General features: G+C 43.6%; 1 protein-coding gene across 4 annotated transcripts in view; it reads right to left on the bottom strand.

Moving 5' to 3' along the window:
• The window catches only part of LOC126281437 (dihydropyrimidinase-like), a 293,010-nt gene that overhangs the window by 94,981 nt on the left and 180,171 nt on the right, over positions 1–17,858 (bottom strand). For 2 of the 4 annotated variants that reach the window (XM_049980402.1, XM_049980401.1), the window contains exon 3: positions 9,231–9,332. The exons of the other annotated variants lie outside the window; for them this stretch is intronic. In XM_049980402.1, coding sequence (XP_049836359.1) covers positions 9,231–9,332 — 102 coding nt within the window. The remainder of the gene's footprint in view (positions 1–9,230; positions 9,333–17,858) is intronic. 4 annotated transcript variants of the gene reach the window in all.

The raw sequence follows: 17,858 nt of genomic DNA, 5'->3' as shown, positions 1-17,858 counted from the left end.
AGAGCGATGGTTGAAAACCATTCACCAGCCAAGGTATCATGAAATATTTCTTTAAGACAGCCAGTTTCAATAGACTATCCTGTCGACTTCATATTTTAAAATGTTTTGTTGTGTAACATGCTCATTTTACGCTTTCGCCCATCTTCGTTTGGCGTAAAAAGTGATTAAATCTGTAGTTAGCACAACGATGTTAGAGCCGCCTTTCTGTTCTGCTTGTTGTTGCTCCTATGCAATATGCGGATACTGCACAGTTTTGATGCATCATATGAAAAAAACGTGTCTGCGCCAAGCTTATAAATGCGGAAAATAAGAGCAACACAATAGAAAGGCAGCGACAGCATCCAAGTTGCAGTCGATGTTTATAATGATATGCTAATTGAAGATTTAATTATGTATTACGCCGAATGAAAATGGGCGGAAGCCCAAGACTTGTATTAGGATAAATAACAATACATAAAAAAGTGGGTGGTCGCTGCGTTTTCAAAATACACTAGAGCGTCGATTACCCGAAGTAGTTGGGGGACATGGGTGTTCGGAAAACTGGTTTGCTCGGATAATCAAACTGTACATGTTTATTTGCCAAAAAGAAGTACTGTACAGTAAATTTATTCATAAAAACAGGCATCTCTTTTAGTATTACAAAGTAACATACAAAGGCAACTTCAGTAGGAATGTATGGTAATAATCTCGTACTTGTCCCTCATAGAAAGGACAACACGTTTACGTTCAATCATTTTGTATCGTCAAGTTCACTTCTTCACGCAGCAGCACACAAGTGTTCGTATCAGAGAACAGAAGATGACTGTTAGCACCGTGAGAAGCTCTTCTTGGGGGTACGCAATCCAAACTGCGCGGAGCGGCACGCCTCAACTCTACGCTGGCGCAGCTGTTGCCGTGAACAGCTTTGATACTGCCGCTACTTCTACTGTCAGTGCCAAGCCGACAGAAGTGTGCTGATTGTTGAAACACAGCGACTGGCGGCTTGGCCTGTCAGCAGCGCCTTGTGAAGGCCCCATTAGAAGTAATGTTCCGCCAGCGGTAACCCAGTGCGGCGACTACTGTGGGAAACTTGGTTTGGGAGTGAGGAGGATGTTGGACGGTAGGGTAGTAGAGTAACAGGTGCGAGCGAGTACACAGTTCGGTTAAGCGGTCGTTCGATTGACCGACGTTCGGATAATTGACGCTCTACTGTAATATGATCCAAAGCCACAGACCTGAAGATGACAGCGTAGTCCGTTGAAACCGGTTGTCTTAAAAAACAATTTTGTGCGATCTTGGCTGTTGAATGGTTTTTAACAATTAAGCAGATCGCCCTTCATTTCTCTCAAGATGCGAAAATTCAATGAAAAGAGCGACGTGACACGTTCGACAGGCATACGAGACACCGCCCAGCACAACTGTGCAAAACTTTATCGGATTTTCCATTTCGCGACCTATCGGACTTTATTTTCTGAATAGCACTCGAACCTTGGTACAGAGGGTATTTATCTTATCGATCTAGGTCATAAGCATAGAATAAATCAGGATGATATGGTGAACAAAAAATTTGGGCCTCGTAGAAGACAAGAAATTGTTTATTTAAACAAAATAAAAACACTCTCCTTTCACAAAAAACATAAGTAACACATTAAGAGTACCACACCCTCTTTAAGGCACTACAAAGGTTAAAAAACAATACTTATTTTTATCAATTTCACCCATGTATATGGGCGTAATGGCGAATGCCCTTTGGGTAAAATGGTGAACTTATTTCCCCAGCTTTTTGCCACATGCGTCACACACAGATTCATATTTTGAACAGTCTTCATGCAGCCAACGTTGGCAGCAAATACATTTGACCCAATCCACATCCTTTTTAGTGCAACTGTACAGTTCACCGCACCCTCCACAACAACACTCTTCATCACCCTCGTCGTCATCATCGACGAGTCGGATTCGGTGTCAGTGGTAGACACTTTTCGTTTCTTAGGCTGCTTCTTTTGGTAATCTTTTTGGTTACGGCTTTTCCTTTGGTTACGATTTTTCCTTTGTTTACAGTTTCTCCTTTGGTCCTCTTTTTAGCATTTCCTCTACTCTTCACTGACTCGTTTTGTCGTTTCCTGTTTCGCAGGTTGTCGATGTTTCCTGGAGAAGTGTAAACTCAGATAAAGCTCTGGACTTCTTCCGTGCAGATGCAACTTTATCTAGGATAGGTATCGGCGAAATACGGTCCAAGAGTTTGCCAGGGGTTATTTGAGATTCTTCTGTTGCCACTGTCGAGGTCATTTCTGTTGCTTCTGATGAAGACTGCATGTTTTCCTGTGGATTTTCCGCCCGTTGCGAACAGCCCAGTTGTGGTGAAGCTTGTATGTGTTCAAGTCCCTGGTCGTTATCTACGTCTGCAATTGCTCCTTCCGAGGGATTGGGTATCTCCTGCCAGTGCGAACAACTTGGTCGAGGTGAAGTAGGTCTGCTTTCATGTCGTTCGTTGTTTTCATGATGTTGATCTGAAGCTGATGTTAAAAACGCGTATTCGGAGATGACATCAGGACTAAACGGGATGATTCCTGTCCTTCTGAACACCGATATTGCATTCTCTGTCGTAGCTGCTTGTACCCATGCCTTTGTAACAGTCTTCCGAACACTATTCTGGAAATTTTTCTATTTGGATTCATTTTAGTGTACGAATTGCAAGCATTGTAATAATATCATATCAGAGCTTTAAAATGCTCTGTCTAGCGGCTGCAGATAGTGTGTGGTGTGGCTGGGTAGACGGCGCAAAATTATGTTTTTTTTTTTCTTCTGCAAACTCTAATTTATTCACGCTGCTGCAATGAGAGCTATGTCCATCCGAAATAAGCACAACTGTTCCCTCAGGCTTCCTCGGTGCAAAATGGTTCCTCAGCAACAGAAGAAAAACATCAGTTGTTACGTTCGCCGACTTTTGTGACATGAAAATCGTGGAACCCGACAGCATACCGCCCTTGTAATCGGCCTTTACATTTTTCCCCTTCAAAACACAAGCTGGGGGTAAAAATATGCCCTCTCCATTGCAGCAAGCGATTACAGATATGGTTTCACCCTTTTCACCGGATGTTATCGCTGGAATGCTCCTAGACTCCTTTGCTGCCAACACGTAACCTGGTCTGTTATTCAACTGAAGTCCGGACTCATCTACGTTGAATGTATTTCCTTGCTTATCAAAGAGGTTATGCTCTACCAAGATGTCCTGCAGCAATGAAAAATAGTCTGAAACGTTTTTCGTACTTAAGCCCCTTGACCGTGCTTGTGAAACTCCTTCCGATTTGCGGATTGAGAGTTCCGGATTTCTTTTTAAGAATAAATGTAGCCAGTCCATTCCAGCAATTCCCTTTTCTCGGTTAAATTTATGATGTTGATTATATTTCTTAGCAAGTTTATATGCCATGGTACGTACTTCTGTCCTTGTCGGTGCAAATACGAAGTTTTGTAATTTTATGAAATGTTTTACCAACTTTTTCTAACATTCTTGTGTTAGTACAGGCGGCCCACCCAAAGCACCCGTTTGCTAATCGTCTCTTCAGCGTTGACCATGGAACGTGAAACTCCTTTGAGGCTTTATTCGGGCTCATTCCATTTTGCACCGCATTTACAGCATCATTAAGTTGCTCCTCTCTCCAATCAGCACGGCTGGATTCTTTTTGTCTTTTGTAAAATGTAGGCATCTTTGCCTGGAACAATGGCGGTAGTTAGAACATTTACTTTTTTAATCACTGGCAAACCAAATAAATTAGCGATTGTATTGAGACGTCCGATAAAACAGAATATAACTCTCGCATGGGATAGGAAACGCTAACATTTCATGACTTGTCAAAAACAATGGTTGGGATGTACCTAAATTGAGGCTTTACACTTTACACTTAAGAAAAGTCCTTCACCGAATCACCACTGCCCGAGACCACCATTTCTCCCATTTGCTATGGGTGAAACGGTGAACAGCACCGCAAGAAGTTCAAAACACTAGACGCAACGATTTCTAGGTTATGTAGTACATAAGCAGTATAAGGAGGCAGAACATATCAAAAAATACCCGGCGGACTACGCTACCTGCAGTAACATCTACAAATGCATGCAGCATATAAAAATTATTTAGCGTCGAAAACAATTTTGTACAAAGTACTTACGGTTTTTAAAACGGAGCTGGTTTTCACCACGTGTACACTGCACAGTTGATCAGAGACTGTTGGCATGCAGACATACAGAGACATCTGTTTAACCAGTAAAGAATTGAAGCAATTCACCATTTTACCCGATTCACCATATCATCCTGACTTAGCCTACCTGTTTACAATGATGCTTATTTTCATTTATTACTTTTTAAAGTATACTGTCGAAGCATTTGTAAAAATTCACTGATTCACTTTCAAGTTTTTATTATTTTATATTTATATTTTTTGTAATGTGAACATATATCCAGTTCTTCCAACATATCCATTTTATGGTTTTATTTAGTCGATGGAATACTTTAAAATTGTTCTCTACTTTTCCAAAAGGGTGTCCTGTATTATGTATGTATGTGGCTAGTGTTGGTGTGTGCCTGTCGCTTGTGTGGTCTTTAATATGCTCCATATGCTTGTTGTTGAAATTTCGGTCTGTTTGTCCTAGGTAGAGTACGGAGCATTTCTGGCAAGCTACTTTATATATTTTTGGAATGTACAATTATATTTTTGGAATGTACAATTATCATCCCGATTGTTAATATAAATACCCTCTCTATAGAAGTGTATCAGACTCTGTGGAAGGCCTATATTATTATCTTTGTTGAGTACATTTAAAAACATCTGTGAAACCTATATAAGACGATCGATAAGCAACTAAAAATTGCGGTTTTTTATGTACTGCTGTGAAGGCAACAGAAGAATGCAGAACCTCACACAGCAAAGACATTACCAAAAAGTGGCTTGGTACACATAGAAAAACGCACTTGAAAATGGGCATCACTTTCCGAAAAGCGCCGTGTAAAAAAAGAAATACAGAAAATCGTGACTGGAAGCGGAAAAGTTTTTTTATAAACAAACCCAGTACAACAGTTTCCATTTTCGTAAGTGTATTAATTAAGCACCTGTCTATCTATAGCGCTGGTTTAGTTTATGCTACGTAAGGCCAGATGCACCTAAAAGCCAATTGGTAATATACAGGGTGATTCAAAAAGAATACCACAACTTTAAAAATGTGTATTTAATGAAAGAAACATAATATAACCTTCTGTTATACATCATTACAAAGAGTATTTAAAAAGGTTTTTTTTTCACTCAAAAACAAGTTCAGAGATGTTCAATGTGGCCCCCTCCAGACACTCGAGCAATATCAACCCGATACTCCAACTCGTTCCACACTCTCTGTAACATATCAGGCGTAACAGTTTGGATAGCTGCTGTTATTTCTCGTTTCAAATCATCAATGGTGGCTGGGAGAGGTGGCCGAAACACCATATCCTTAACATACCCCCATAAGAAAAAATCGCAGGGGGTAAGATCAGGGCTTCTTGGAGGACAGTGTTGAAGTGCTCTGTCACGGGCTGCCTGGCGGCCGAACCACCGCCTCGGGTAGTTGACGTTCAGGTAGTTACGGACAGATAAGTGCCAATGTGGTGGCGCTCCATCCTGCTGAAATATGAATTGTTGTGCTTTTTGTTCGAGCTGAGGAAACAGCCAATTCTCTAACATCTCCAGATACTGTAGTCCAATTTCAGTAGCACCTTCGAAGAAAAAGGGACCAAAAACTTTATTGGCTGAAATGACACAGAAAACGACCACCTTAGGCGAGTCACGTTCATACTGAGTTGTTTCCCGCGGATTCTCAGAGCCCCATATATAGACATTGTGACGGTTGACTTTCCCGTTAGTGTGGAAAGTTGCTTCATCACTAAACACAATCTTTGAAACGAAAGATTCATCTGTTTCCATTTGAGCAAGTATAAAATCATAGAAGTCGATTCTTTTAATCTTATCAGCTGCAGACAGTGCTTGAACCAATTTCAGACGATAAGGTTTCGTAACTAATCTTTATCGTAGGACTCTCCATACAGTTGATTGTGGAATTTGCAGCTCTCTGCTAGCTGTGCGAGACGATTTTCCTGGGCTGCAAACAAATGCTTGCTGGATGCGTGCTACATTTTCATCCCTCATTCTCGGCCGTCCAGAACTTTTCGCTTTGCACAAACACCCATTCTCTGTAAACTGTTTATACCAACGTTTAATACACCACCTATCAGGAGGTTTAACACCATACTTCGTTCGAAATGCACGCTGAAGAACTGTTGTCGATTCACTTCTGCCGCACTCAATAACACAAAAAGCTTTCTGTTGAGCGGTCGCCATCTTAGCATCAACTGACGCTGACGCCTAGTCAACAGCGCCTCAAGCGAACAAATGTACAACTAAATGAAACTTTATAGCTCCCTTAATTCGCCGACAGATAGTGCTTAGCTCTGCCTTTTGTCGTTGCAGAGTTTTAAATTCCTAAAGTTGTGGTATTCTTTTTGAATCACCCTGTATAGACACTGACATCCAAGCGGAAAAAATCGTTAAGCCCAGAAAGCTTATAAGTTAAGCACTGGAGACAAAACTCTAATGTCTTACAACAACGCATACCTAGGAATTAAAAGTGAAGCCTTTCTATAACGGGAACCACACACAGATTATATCATCAGCAAAGCGAGAAACAGACTAGGATTAAAACGACTAACCATAGGCAAAGTACCTGGGACATCGAGAAATCGCTAGTCCATACATACTAGAGCACGCTGCGCCAGTATGTATGACGACAGCCACTTGTGTGTCACACATATTAACCCATATATGCCGATAACATTTTTTGTCACGTAATTGCACGAATTTTCACACATACATCTTTTATTAGTGACCACAGACATCAACTGCAATAATAATTTGTAGTTGCCAGCTCTGAAAGGCGATTTTTTTCAGTGGGGGCAACAATGGCCCCATGGGCACATGAGATCGTACATTACTATGGAACGGGAATAATCAAAATAAAAAATGTTTCACTCAAATCAGTGTTTATTAATTGAAGTTTGATAACCAGACTTTATTTTTCCAAGTTATGAACTATTATTAATCACAAAACATAATGTAACTGTGCGTTCAACTTCGTTTGCAAAGTTTGTAGTGCAAATGTATATTGCATTTACAACACAATTTGGCACTTTACTTTTACAAAGCTCACATCTTCTTCTGACCTGACGAGCGAGAATAGCTTGTTGAGCTAAATGTTTTCTTACACTAACAGATGCAGTCGTCCTCATTTGCTGCTGTGGCCCACGCAAAATTTTAGCCGTACCACATTTATGGAGGCCTGCCGAATGCTCTGTACTACCCAACTGGCACATGCTTTTTGCGAGTCACCACGTTGTCAGATCGCAGCAGGGTTGTTTTCGAACCATTGGGCATATAATCGTATGGGTTAAGAACAGAAAGGCAGATACCCAGAATTGCGGTGAACAGCTACTACTCAGCAGACTCAAGAACGCCGTACGAAATTGCTTAACACAAGCATCCTAGAGTTACCGGCAAAAATAATAAGTGACGTTCAAAAAGAAATGAGCCGGAGGCATAATTACAGAAACCAGTAGCTGTATGTTAGAAGTATTGACCTTGGCTGTTGAGAGACTTGCCCCACTGTGACACAAGGTTAGTGAATGGCTGTCTCATGAAATTCCCGGGGCTGCGATGTTAACCAGTTCCGCACGTACAGCTGGACGTCGTCGTCCGAGGTGAAGGATATGCTGACGTTCTTCTTTGACCAAGATGGCCCCCTCCCGATTCACTTCCTGCAGCACAGGACAACAGTGAATGCCCAGCATTACTCGCAAACCTTGACCACCCTTCACCGAGCGATCAAATCAAAACAACCAGGCAATCTCACCCGTAGGATCATACTGCCCCACACCATTGCAAAGCCTCACGGCCAAGACAGTCGCGGCACTCCTGCAAAAATTCAAATGGGAGGTTCTAGGCCACCCTCAATACAGTCTGGACCTCTCTCCGTGTGATTACGCCATTTCTGGTCCCTTTAAAAAGGCTCCGAGGGGCAAACAGTTCACCTCAGACGATGACGTCCAGCTGTGTATGCGGAACTGGTTAACATCGCAGCCCCGGGAATTTTATGAGACAGCCATTCACCGCCTTGTGTCACAGTGGGACAAGTGTCTCAACAGCCAGGGTCAGTACTTTCAACATACAGGTACTGGTTTCTGTAATAATGCCTCCAGCTCGTTTCTTTTTGAACGTCTCTTATATGAGACAACAAACGCAGACTGTGAGATCTTAACTCAGCATTTACTAAATAAAACCATAACCACATGCAACTGCCCACATTACGAATATCATTACCCATGACGTATCATCACACAGGGTATCAATAACAGGACTAGTGACAGCAAAATATACACCAACTTACTAGGACTGAGAAACGATTTCATCACTTACTGGAAGAAGAAGTCGACGAATCACACAAGACACAGTAAGTTTTCAATGCCTACAGCTTCAAATACCGAAGCCAACAGGATCAAGAATCGCGATGACATGAAGGAATTAAAGTCGTCTTCCAGTGGCGTTGACTTGTATCGATGAGCGAAGTTAAAAAAAAAAAAAAATCGCACCTCGTTAGGATCGAACCAGGGTCTCCTGCTTACAATTCAGATGCGCTGACCACTACGCCATCTGGACACACATGTTGGTAGATCCGCACAGACTACTGCTTCACGCCTCCCGTCGAACCCAAATTCTCAACTTGCACCACACATTACTACTCATTAGCCTTATTGCTGGCGGCATCTAAACGCTTACCGTAGGAATCCAAAGAGTGCATCTGCACTGAATGGGTAATTGGCCACCATAGCCTTAATTATACGTGTGGTGAGGAGTTTAGAGGGGTTCCGCTGACTTGTCTCTTAAATGCCAAGATTGTGAAACACTGCCCCCCTAATTCAGGCAGAATAATTGGGTAATTACAATAACCTAATAGTTCGTTGTGTAATCAAATAAGCAATATCCCAACACCACTAACCATATATAATGCCGCATGGTTTTGACATGCGTGTCGACACAGGTCTTGCACAAATTTCATTAGTGTGTCCTCTGGGAAATGGGAATGGCATTTTCCTTTCCTGAAGTGCGTAAAATGACTAGCGCATCCATAAAGCGTGCTGTTAGTTGTTAGAATGCTGAAGCAAACTGATGTGTGGTACTTACGCCCACAGAACCGTCCTGGACATCCGAGACGCTCGCCACGTCCGACTGCTGAGCGATGGATTCAGTTTCTTGAACGGACTGACCGTCACCTCTGTGAATCACCTGTAACGCCGAAATCCAAGTGAAGAGCGATTCAGTCTACAGCTCTTTACCAGAGAACAAACAAAAGATGAAATAGCCTCTCAGTTGCGAGATAGTATTCACACATGGGACTGTACAACAGTACTGCTACTCGCTGATATACAAGGCGACTATAACTATTTATAGTTAACTGCCTGTAGGTTGCAAATTACAGATCGAATGAAAGAGAAACTATAGGTGAAAGATTTTAAGGATATAATGGAGAGAATGTCCAGTAAAGAAAATTCTTAATGCTACTGGCATGTTACGTAGCGTAATGGTAAGCATGATATCTACTGTCTGTTAAACTGCAACATTTATGTGGGTCTGTGCAGAGTACCGCTCCATGCCAACTGCCTTCCTTTGCTCCTTTCCAAAATCACCAAAACATTCTCCACACCTCGCCTACCGTAGCCAGCCTATCAAACCCTACATTACAGCATTACCCTACTCGCTCTTCTCACACATGGGGCAAAATGTAAACTAAGAAAGAAATTCTTGAAAAATCTGATTTATTTAGTTATTTAGTAAAATGAAATATCATCCCAACAATATTTTCTGACATATAACAACACTCGAAACAGTTATCATTCTCATGTCATGGACGAAACAAATAGTGCATACTATTCTAGGTGAATTATCATATTAAAATACAGTAAAAATAGTTTTTATGAAAATTTGTATTTAACTGGTAAGACAACATTATTATATTAAGAAAACATAAAAATTAATTAACAGAATAATAAACAAAAGAAAAAATAATTTACAAGTACCTGTAAGATAAATCGGAAATGAAAAACTAATTTGAAAGAAGTGCATAAGTGTAATGCTGAAATGTAAACTGCTAATGTAAAGCATGTGCTTAGTAACATAGATTTTGTCTTTCGTAAATGATTTGTTCCTCGTTTCTGTATCTGTAGAATAGTCATTTCCATTAGAAAAATCAATATTTCATTCTCAATCAGTTTTTTATTGATAGTGTTATCAAACTAGATAACCGTTCTTAACTCATTGCAGAACGTAATAACTATCAATTTTGGATGTTAATTGGAAAACGGTTGTTATTCACTTCGAGTCTAACCTGATAGAAAACGTTCTCATGGCTACGTTCAGGAGGGGAGACTCACAATGCAAGCAAAATGCTGCTGTCGGATCCTACTAGACCCTTTTAAGGGCTAGTGAGTTTTCCATGACGTAGATTTTTCTGGTGCCATTTTAATTTTGAAAAACTTCGGAAACCCCCTAGCGGGCGCAGCTCTTACCAAAGGAGTTTTCAGACAACATGATATATTCAATTCCTGGCCAACGGAATAATTTTGCTCATATAGTGCTCTAAAGCAGTCGTTTTTCAAACGTTTCGTTCCAGGGGATAAACTGTATCCCGTGCACATTTAATGATTCCTTGTTTTGGACGGTTTATCGACAGTGCATATTCACTTTAAGTTGGTGAAATTTTATAACGAGCCTGCTTCTTCAGCCACGATTGAGCGGCTGGGTTCAAATTTCTCCCTGCTTCTCTCTACGCATGGTCCTCATTAAAAATGTTCAAAACCGTTAACTATAGAGGGAAACATCTAGAAAGTTGTTTTGTCCAGCATGCTTCTCACCTCGGATGTACAGCATCCTCAATTACCATCATCAATTTCTTTAAATGAAGGAGTCAGTTGCACTGAAAACGTATTGATTTAAAAGACCAATTTCGGCCCTTATGCCATTAGCAAGTTTTCAATTATATGCGAATGTAAAAAGTTAATAATATCGAGGAATTACTAGATTTTATGTTGGACGATCGGAAACTGACGATATTTGAAATGGCTGACAATATAGGCATGCCAGAATAAGAGGCAATACGATACATTTTACATTTCACATGAAAAATTATCTATGAGAAGTCTTCATAAGGGGCGAGTGCTGCATCTGTTGGACAACAAAGGAGGAAAAGCGAGAGCAAATTTCTCAGCAATTTTTTGACTGCTGTAGAAATAGTATATTGTATTTTCTGTACCAACTTCTTATTGTGGATGAGGGTGTCCAGCTTTTTACGCCAGAAACATACGCCACACAAAGTTAATAGGTGTGAGTCAAGGAGCCTGTGGTTGGGGAAGAGATCTATTAATTACCCTGAAAAGGGTAAAACTGTTGCATTATATTAGTCGTCTTCCTTGGGTACTGTGAAAAGGGACCTTTGGCATGTGGAAAGCCGTGAAAGTTGTAGACTTTTTTTAACGTAGAGCACAACAAAATGACAAAGTCACATTAGTCGATACCATAAAAGAGCACACAGTTGGCTCTGGAGGGTTGAAGATGCTGTACAACTGTTACCTGGCGGTCATGTGATGCTCCAGAGCTGACGAAAGTCCAATCGACCTGCAGCCGTCACGGAGAACCGCAAAAGGAGCTATCGTGTTTGGATGTGCTCTTGGCTACACAGTGAACTAAACTCCCTGATTTGTTGCTGTATCGACGCGACTTGCCCGGCGTGTCTACAAGGGATGGCGTACCACTCGCTGCCATGCAAAACAGCGTAAGAACAGTGGTCGTAAAAGATCCTACAGGGCAGTGCAGTGATCGGAAATGGATTCCGCGCCATGTCTATGACAGTCGGCTTCAGACCCTACAGGAACTGCTGCCGTCAACGAATGCCGGTGTACCCTGTGGTACGCTGTGGTGACCGAAGTCATGGGATAGCTCCAGTATAGTGTCGAACCTCCTTTTGTCCAGTCTAGTGCAACAACTCGACGTCGCATGGATTCAACAGCTCGTTAGAAGTCTAAGAACCTTCAACATCGCAGCGCGTCAGCAATCGTTGGTTAATATATTAAAAAACTAGAAACCCGCCTCGATTGCGAAAAAAGAGACATTAAGTTGGCAACTTGCTGTTTATGGCGGGTCATGGCCCACCGAACATAGACCGGTGTGAGGTGGAGCGTACACCATCAAGTTAAGTAGTGGTTTTGACTTTGTACATATGTACTGTTTGTGTTTTCCTTTTTTTCGTTTATAAATCTATAGCTATGGTGTTCTTTTAATAATTGACAAAGGTCTTCTTAGGCACTTGTGGGTTATATTGTTGTTTTGAAGAAGGTGTAGTTATCTACGCCGAAACCTAGGTTAAAACTAGGTTCTTTTTTCGCAATCGAGGCGGGTTTTTTAGTTTTTTAATACGTTAGAAGTCTCTTGCAGAAATATTGAGCCATGCTTTCTATAGAGCCGTCCATAATTACGAAAGGTGTTGGCGGTGCAGGGTTTTTTGCACGAACTGCCTTCTCGATTACGTCCCATAAACGCTCTACGGGATTCACGTCGGGCGATCTGCGTGGCCAAATCATTCTCCCGAATTGTCCAGAATGTTCTTTAAACCAGTCGCTAACAATTGTGGGCCGGTGACACGGCGTTTTATCATCCATAAAAATTCAATCGTTGTTTGCGAACATGAAGTCCATGAATGGTTGCAAATGGTCTCCAAGTACCCGAACATAACTATTCCCCATCAATGATCGGTTCTGTTGGACGAGAGGACACAGCGCATTCCATGTAAACACAGCCCACACCATCTTGGAGGCACCACCAGCTTGCACAGTGCCTTGTTGACAGTTTGGGTCCATGGCTTCGTGTGGTCTGTGCCACACTCGAACCTTACCATTAGCTCTTATCAACTGAAATCGGGACTCATCTGACCAGGCCACGGTTTTCCAGTCGCCTAGAGTCCAACCAGGAGAGCCACTACAAGCGTTGTCGTGCTGTTACGAAAGGCACTCGCGTCGGTATTTTGCTGCCATAGCCCATTGACGCCAAATTTCACCGCACTGTCCTAAAGGTTACGTTTGCCGTACTTACCACCATCCCTTGATTTGTGAGGTTATTTCGTTCATTGTTGCTTGTCTGTTAGCACTGACAACTCTGCTTAAACGCCGCTGCTCTCGATCGTTAAAAGAAGGCCGTCGGCCACTGTGTTGTCCGTGGTGAGAGGTAACGCCTAAGATTTGGTATTCTCAGCACTCTCTTGGCATTGTGGATCGCAAAATATGGAATTCCCTAACGATTTCCGAAGTGGAATGTCCCTTGAATCTAGCTCCAAGTACCATTCCGCGTTCAAAGTCTGTTAATTGTGAGGCCATAATCACGTCGGAAACCTTTTCAATTGACTGACCTGGGTACCAAATGACGCTGCTCCTTTATATTTGTGTACGTGATACTACCGCCATCTGTATTTGTGCAAATCGCTATCCCATAACTTTCACACCAGTGTGTGTTAGTTTTCGAGCTAACGTTGCAAACAGAACTGCAAGCAATGGAGCACATGAAGCTGCAAGTCTTTTGAGGGCCAAATTACACAGGAACTGGACAGTAACCGATGGAGGTATGTAGTGAGGTCAGACGATTTGCGATTTTCCCTCTTTTAAAATGATGGAAGGCATCGAGTGCTCCAAGCCGTTTAACCTGCACAGTGTGGATGCTGTAATTCAGACCGGAGATTATTCTGTGTTTATTCAGGGCTGCTTTTCTTGCCAGGCATTGGGCTCATTCATTCAGATTACCGCATACATGAACCAAGTATGTTTATTTCGTCATTCCCCGTGTCAAGTATGGGCCGTTTGACGGTTTGCTGCAGCGCAATGCAACGTAGCACAACCACCATGCGCGTACACAGCGTGTCTCTCCTAAAAGTCCTCAGACACATTTTCTCTGTTCTTTCGGCAGATACACTCCTGGAAATTGAAATAAGAACACCGTGAATTCATTGTCCCAGGAAGGGGAAACTTTATTGACACATTCCTGGGGTCAGATACATCACATGATCACACTGACAGAACCACAGGCACATCGAGACAGGCAACAGAGCATGCACAATGTCGGCACTAGTACAGTGTATATCCACCTTTCGCAGCAATGCAGGCTGCTATTCTCCCATGGAGACAATCGTAGAGATGCTGGATGTAGTCCTGTGGAACGGCTTGCCATGCCATTTCCACCTGGCGCCTCAGTTGGACCAGCGTTCGTGCTGGACGTGCAGACCGCGTGAGACGACGCTTCATCCAGTCCCAAACATGCTCAATGGGGGACAGATCCGGAGATCTTGCTGGCCAGGGTAGTTGACTTACACCTTCTAGAGTACGTTGGGTGGATCGGGATACATGCGGACGTGCATTGTCCTGTTGGAACAGCAAGTTCCCTTGCCGGTCTAGGAATGGTAGAACGATGGGTTCGATGACGGTTTGGATGTACCGTGCACTATTCAGTGTCCCCTCGACGATCACCAGAGGTGTACGGCCAGTGTAGGAGATCGCTCCCCACACCATGATGCCGGGTGTTGGCCCTGTGTGCCTCGGTCGTATGCAGTCCTGATTGTGGCGCTCACCTGCACGGCGCCAAACACGCATATGACCATCATTGGCACCAAGGCAGAAGCGACTCTCATCGCTGAAGACAACACATCTCCATTCGTCCCTCCATTCAGGCCTATCGCGACACCACTGGAGGCGGGCTGCATGATGTTGAGGCGTGAGCGTAAGACGGCCTAACGGTGTGCGGGACCGTAGCCCAGCTTCATGGAGACGGTTGCGAATGGTCCTCGCCGATACCCCAGGAGCAACAGTGTCCCTAATTTGCTGGGAAGTAGCGGTGCGGTCCCCTACGGCACTGCGTAGGATCCTACGGTCTTGGCGTGCATCCGTGCGTCGCTGCGGTCCGGTCCCAGGTCGACGGTCACGTGCACCTTCCACCGACCACTGGCGACAACATCGATGTACTGTGGAGACCTCACGCCCCTCGTGTTGAGCAATTCGGCGGTACGACCACCCGGCCTCCCGCATGCCCACTATACGCCCTCGCTCAAAGTCCGTCAACTGCACATACGGTTCACGTCCACGCTGTCGCGGCATGCTACCAGTGTTAAAGACTGTGATGGAGCTCCGTATGCCACGGCAAACTGGCTGACACTGACGGCGGCGGTGCACAAATGCTGCGCAGCTAGCGCCATTCGACGGCCAACACCGCGGTTCCTGGTGTGTCCGCTGTGCCGTGCGTGTGATCATTGCTTGTACAGCCCTCTCGCAGTGTCCGGAGCAAGTATGGTGGGTCTGACACACCGGTGTCAATGTGTTCTTTTTTCCATTTCCAGGAGTGTATTTGCAATTTCTTTTTTGCAATGTATAGGTGGAGTCAGACCGAAAAAACACTGCTCGTCACGTCTTTTATGCGTCGCCCAGCGTAGACGGTAAGCGTCCATTTGTTTCCCTTTACAAACAAAATCATTTTTAAAACGTAATTTTCGTGCCTGTCCAAAATAAGTCTACTGCGATATCTGTTTTATCGAATGATAATAAGAGGGGAAGTGAAACAGGAAAAATAATCAATGGCGGCCGGGGTGGTCGAGTGGTTCTAGGCGCCACAGTCTGGAAGCGTGAGTCCGCTACGGTCGCAGGTTCGAATCCTGCCTCGAGTATGGATGTGTGTGATGTCCTTAGGTTAGTTAGGTTTAAGTAGCTCTAAGTTCTAGGGGACTGATGACCTCCCACAGTGCTCAGAGCCACTTGAACCATTTTTTTTTTTTTTTTTTTTTTGAAGAATAACCAGTGCTCCAGCAGTGACTAAACGGTGCTAGGCTTACTGGATGGCGGCAGCAGACACCGCGGGACAGGGTTAGACAGTTGCTGTTGGAGTGCTGGTTATTCCTCGTGTTTTACTCTCCCTGTCAATACTCATCGATGAAAGGAATATCGCACGCGACTAGTTTGGAACCCCTCTATCAAATGGGCACATTGAATTACGCTTTAAAAATCGTTTTGATCGTAATAGGAAACAAGCCGACGCTTTCCGTCGAGATTGAGGGTTGCATAAAAGACGTGATCATCAGTATCTATTTGGGTTGTTTCCAGTTATACATTGCAAAAGCCAAAATGTAAATATACACCGAGCTACAGAGGAAATGCGCCATACAACTATTAGGAGAGACACCCAGTATAAGCACCGACGTGCAAGCTGGGGATTAATGAGCATTCTACGTCGACATCTACATTGTTACTCTACAATTCACACTTAAGTGCTTGGCAGAGGGTTCATCGAACCATTTTCATACTACTTCTCTCTAGATCATTTTGTAATTCGAAATGATCGTCTGATGATTTTACTAGACGGTAAATTACAGCGTCACCTGCAAACAATCATGTCATGTGTTTCCAACGTGCGTACGATAAGTGCGGAAACGTGAATTATGGAGACGTTATTACCAAAAGCGTCCAAACAGGACCAAAGTGCTGTTACTCTCTTCTTGGCTACCGAAGGACAAACATCGGTAGACATCCAAAGAATGAGGAATATACGAGGGTTGGAACTTAAATAGTGGCAACTATTTATTTACAGCTCGTACAAAATAGATACGTTTTTCAAAGTTTTACTGACCTTCAGAGTAGTCACCAGCATTGTGTTAACCCGTTGCCAGCGATGTGGAAGTCGCAGGATACTCTTAGCAGTGCCAGTTGTGGTGACAGTTCCAGCGGTGCGGTCTATTGCCCGCCGAATTTGTAGCAGAACCGAAGCGATAGCCGTGAAGTGTTTCCTTCAGTTTCGAAATCGAGTTGAACTAATGGCTCTGAGCAGAATGGGACTTAACATCTGAGGTCATCAGTCCCCTAGAACTTAGAACTACTTAAACCTAACTAACCTAAGGACATCTCAGACATCCATTCCCGAGACAGGATTCGAATCTGCGACCGGAGCGGTCGCGCCGTCCCAGACTGAAGCGCCTAGAACCGCACAGCCACAACGGCCGGCACGAGTTGAACTCACGAGGGCTTAAGTCCCTGAAGTGCAGTAGGTGGTACAGCACTTAGCAGCCCCATCAGTCAAACATATCAGTAACAGCTTGCACTGTACGTGCAAAATGATGGTCAGGTCCTGCAGAAAGTGTCATCACTTCTGTCTGTATTGTGTTCATTTTTGGAACACAACCAACGACCAGCTGAGAGACAGAAGTGATGACACTTTCCGCAGGACCTGACCGTCATTTTTCAGGACAATGCTTCAAGCACTGTTACTGATTTGTTTGACTGAGGGGGCTGCTAAGTGGTATACCACCTACTGCACTCCCCTGACGTAAGCTCTCGTGAGTTGAACTCGATTTCTAAACTGGCATTCGCTTCAGAACTGCTACAAATTCGCCGGGTAACAGACCACGCCGCTCGAACTGTCAATACAACTGGCACTGCTAAGAGTGTCCTACGACTTCCACATCGCTGGCAACGGGTTGTGCACAATTCTGGTAACTACTTTAATGGCCAGTAAAACTCTGAAACACTTATCTAGTTTGTAAGAGCTGTAAATAAATAGCTGCCACTATTAAAGTTCCAACCCTCGTATACAGTGGGACCAGGACCGGATTCGACACAAAACGCCGGTGGATCCGGGAGACCAGTCACATCCAGTACTGACAACAACACTCGAATGAGAGACATTCGACTATCCGGCATATATTCCTATCTCTCCCCATGCGATTATCACACCTTCGCT

The sequence above is a fragment of the Schistocerca gregaria genome, chromosome 7, assembly GCF_023897955.1.
Source record: "Schistocerca gregaria isolate iqSchGreg1 chromosome 7, iqSchGreg1.2, whole genome shotgun sequence".
NCBI lineage: Eukaryota > Metazoa > Arthropoda > Insecta > Orthoptera > Acrididae > Schistocerca > Schistocerca gregaria.
This window is presented reverse-complemented; position numbering and strand designations above follow the sequence as displayed.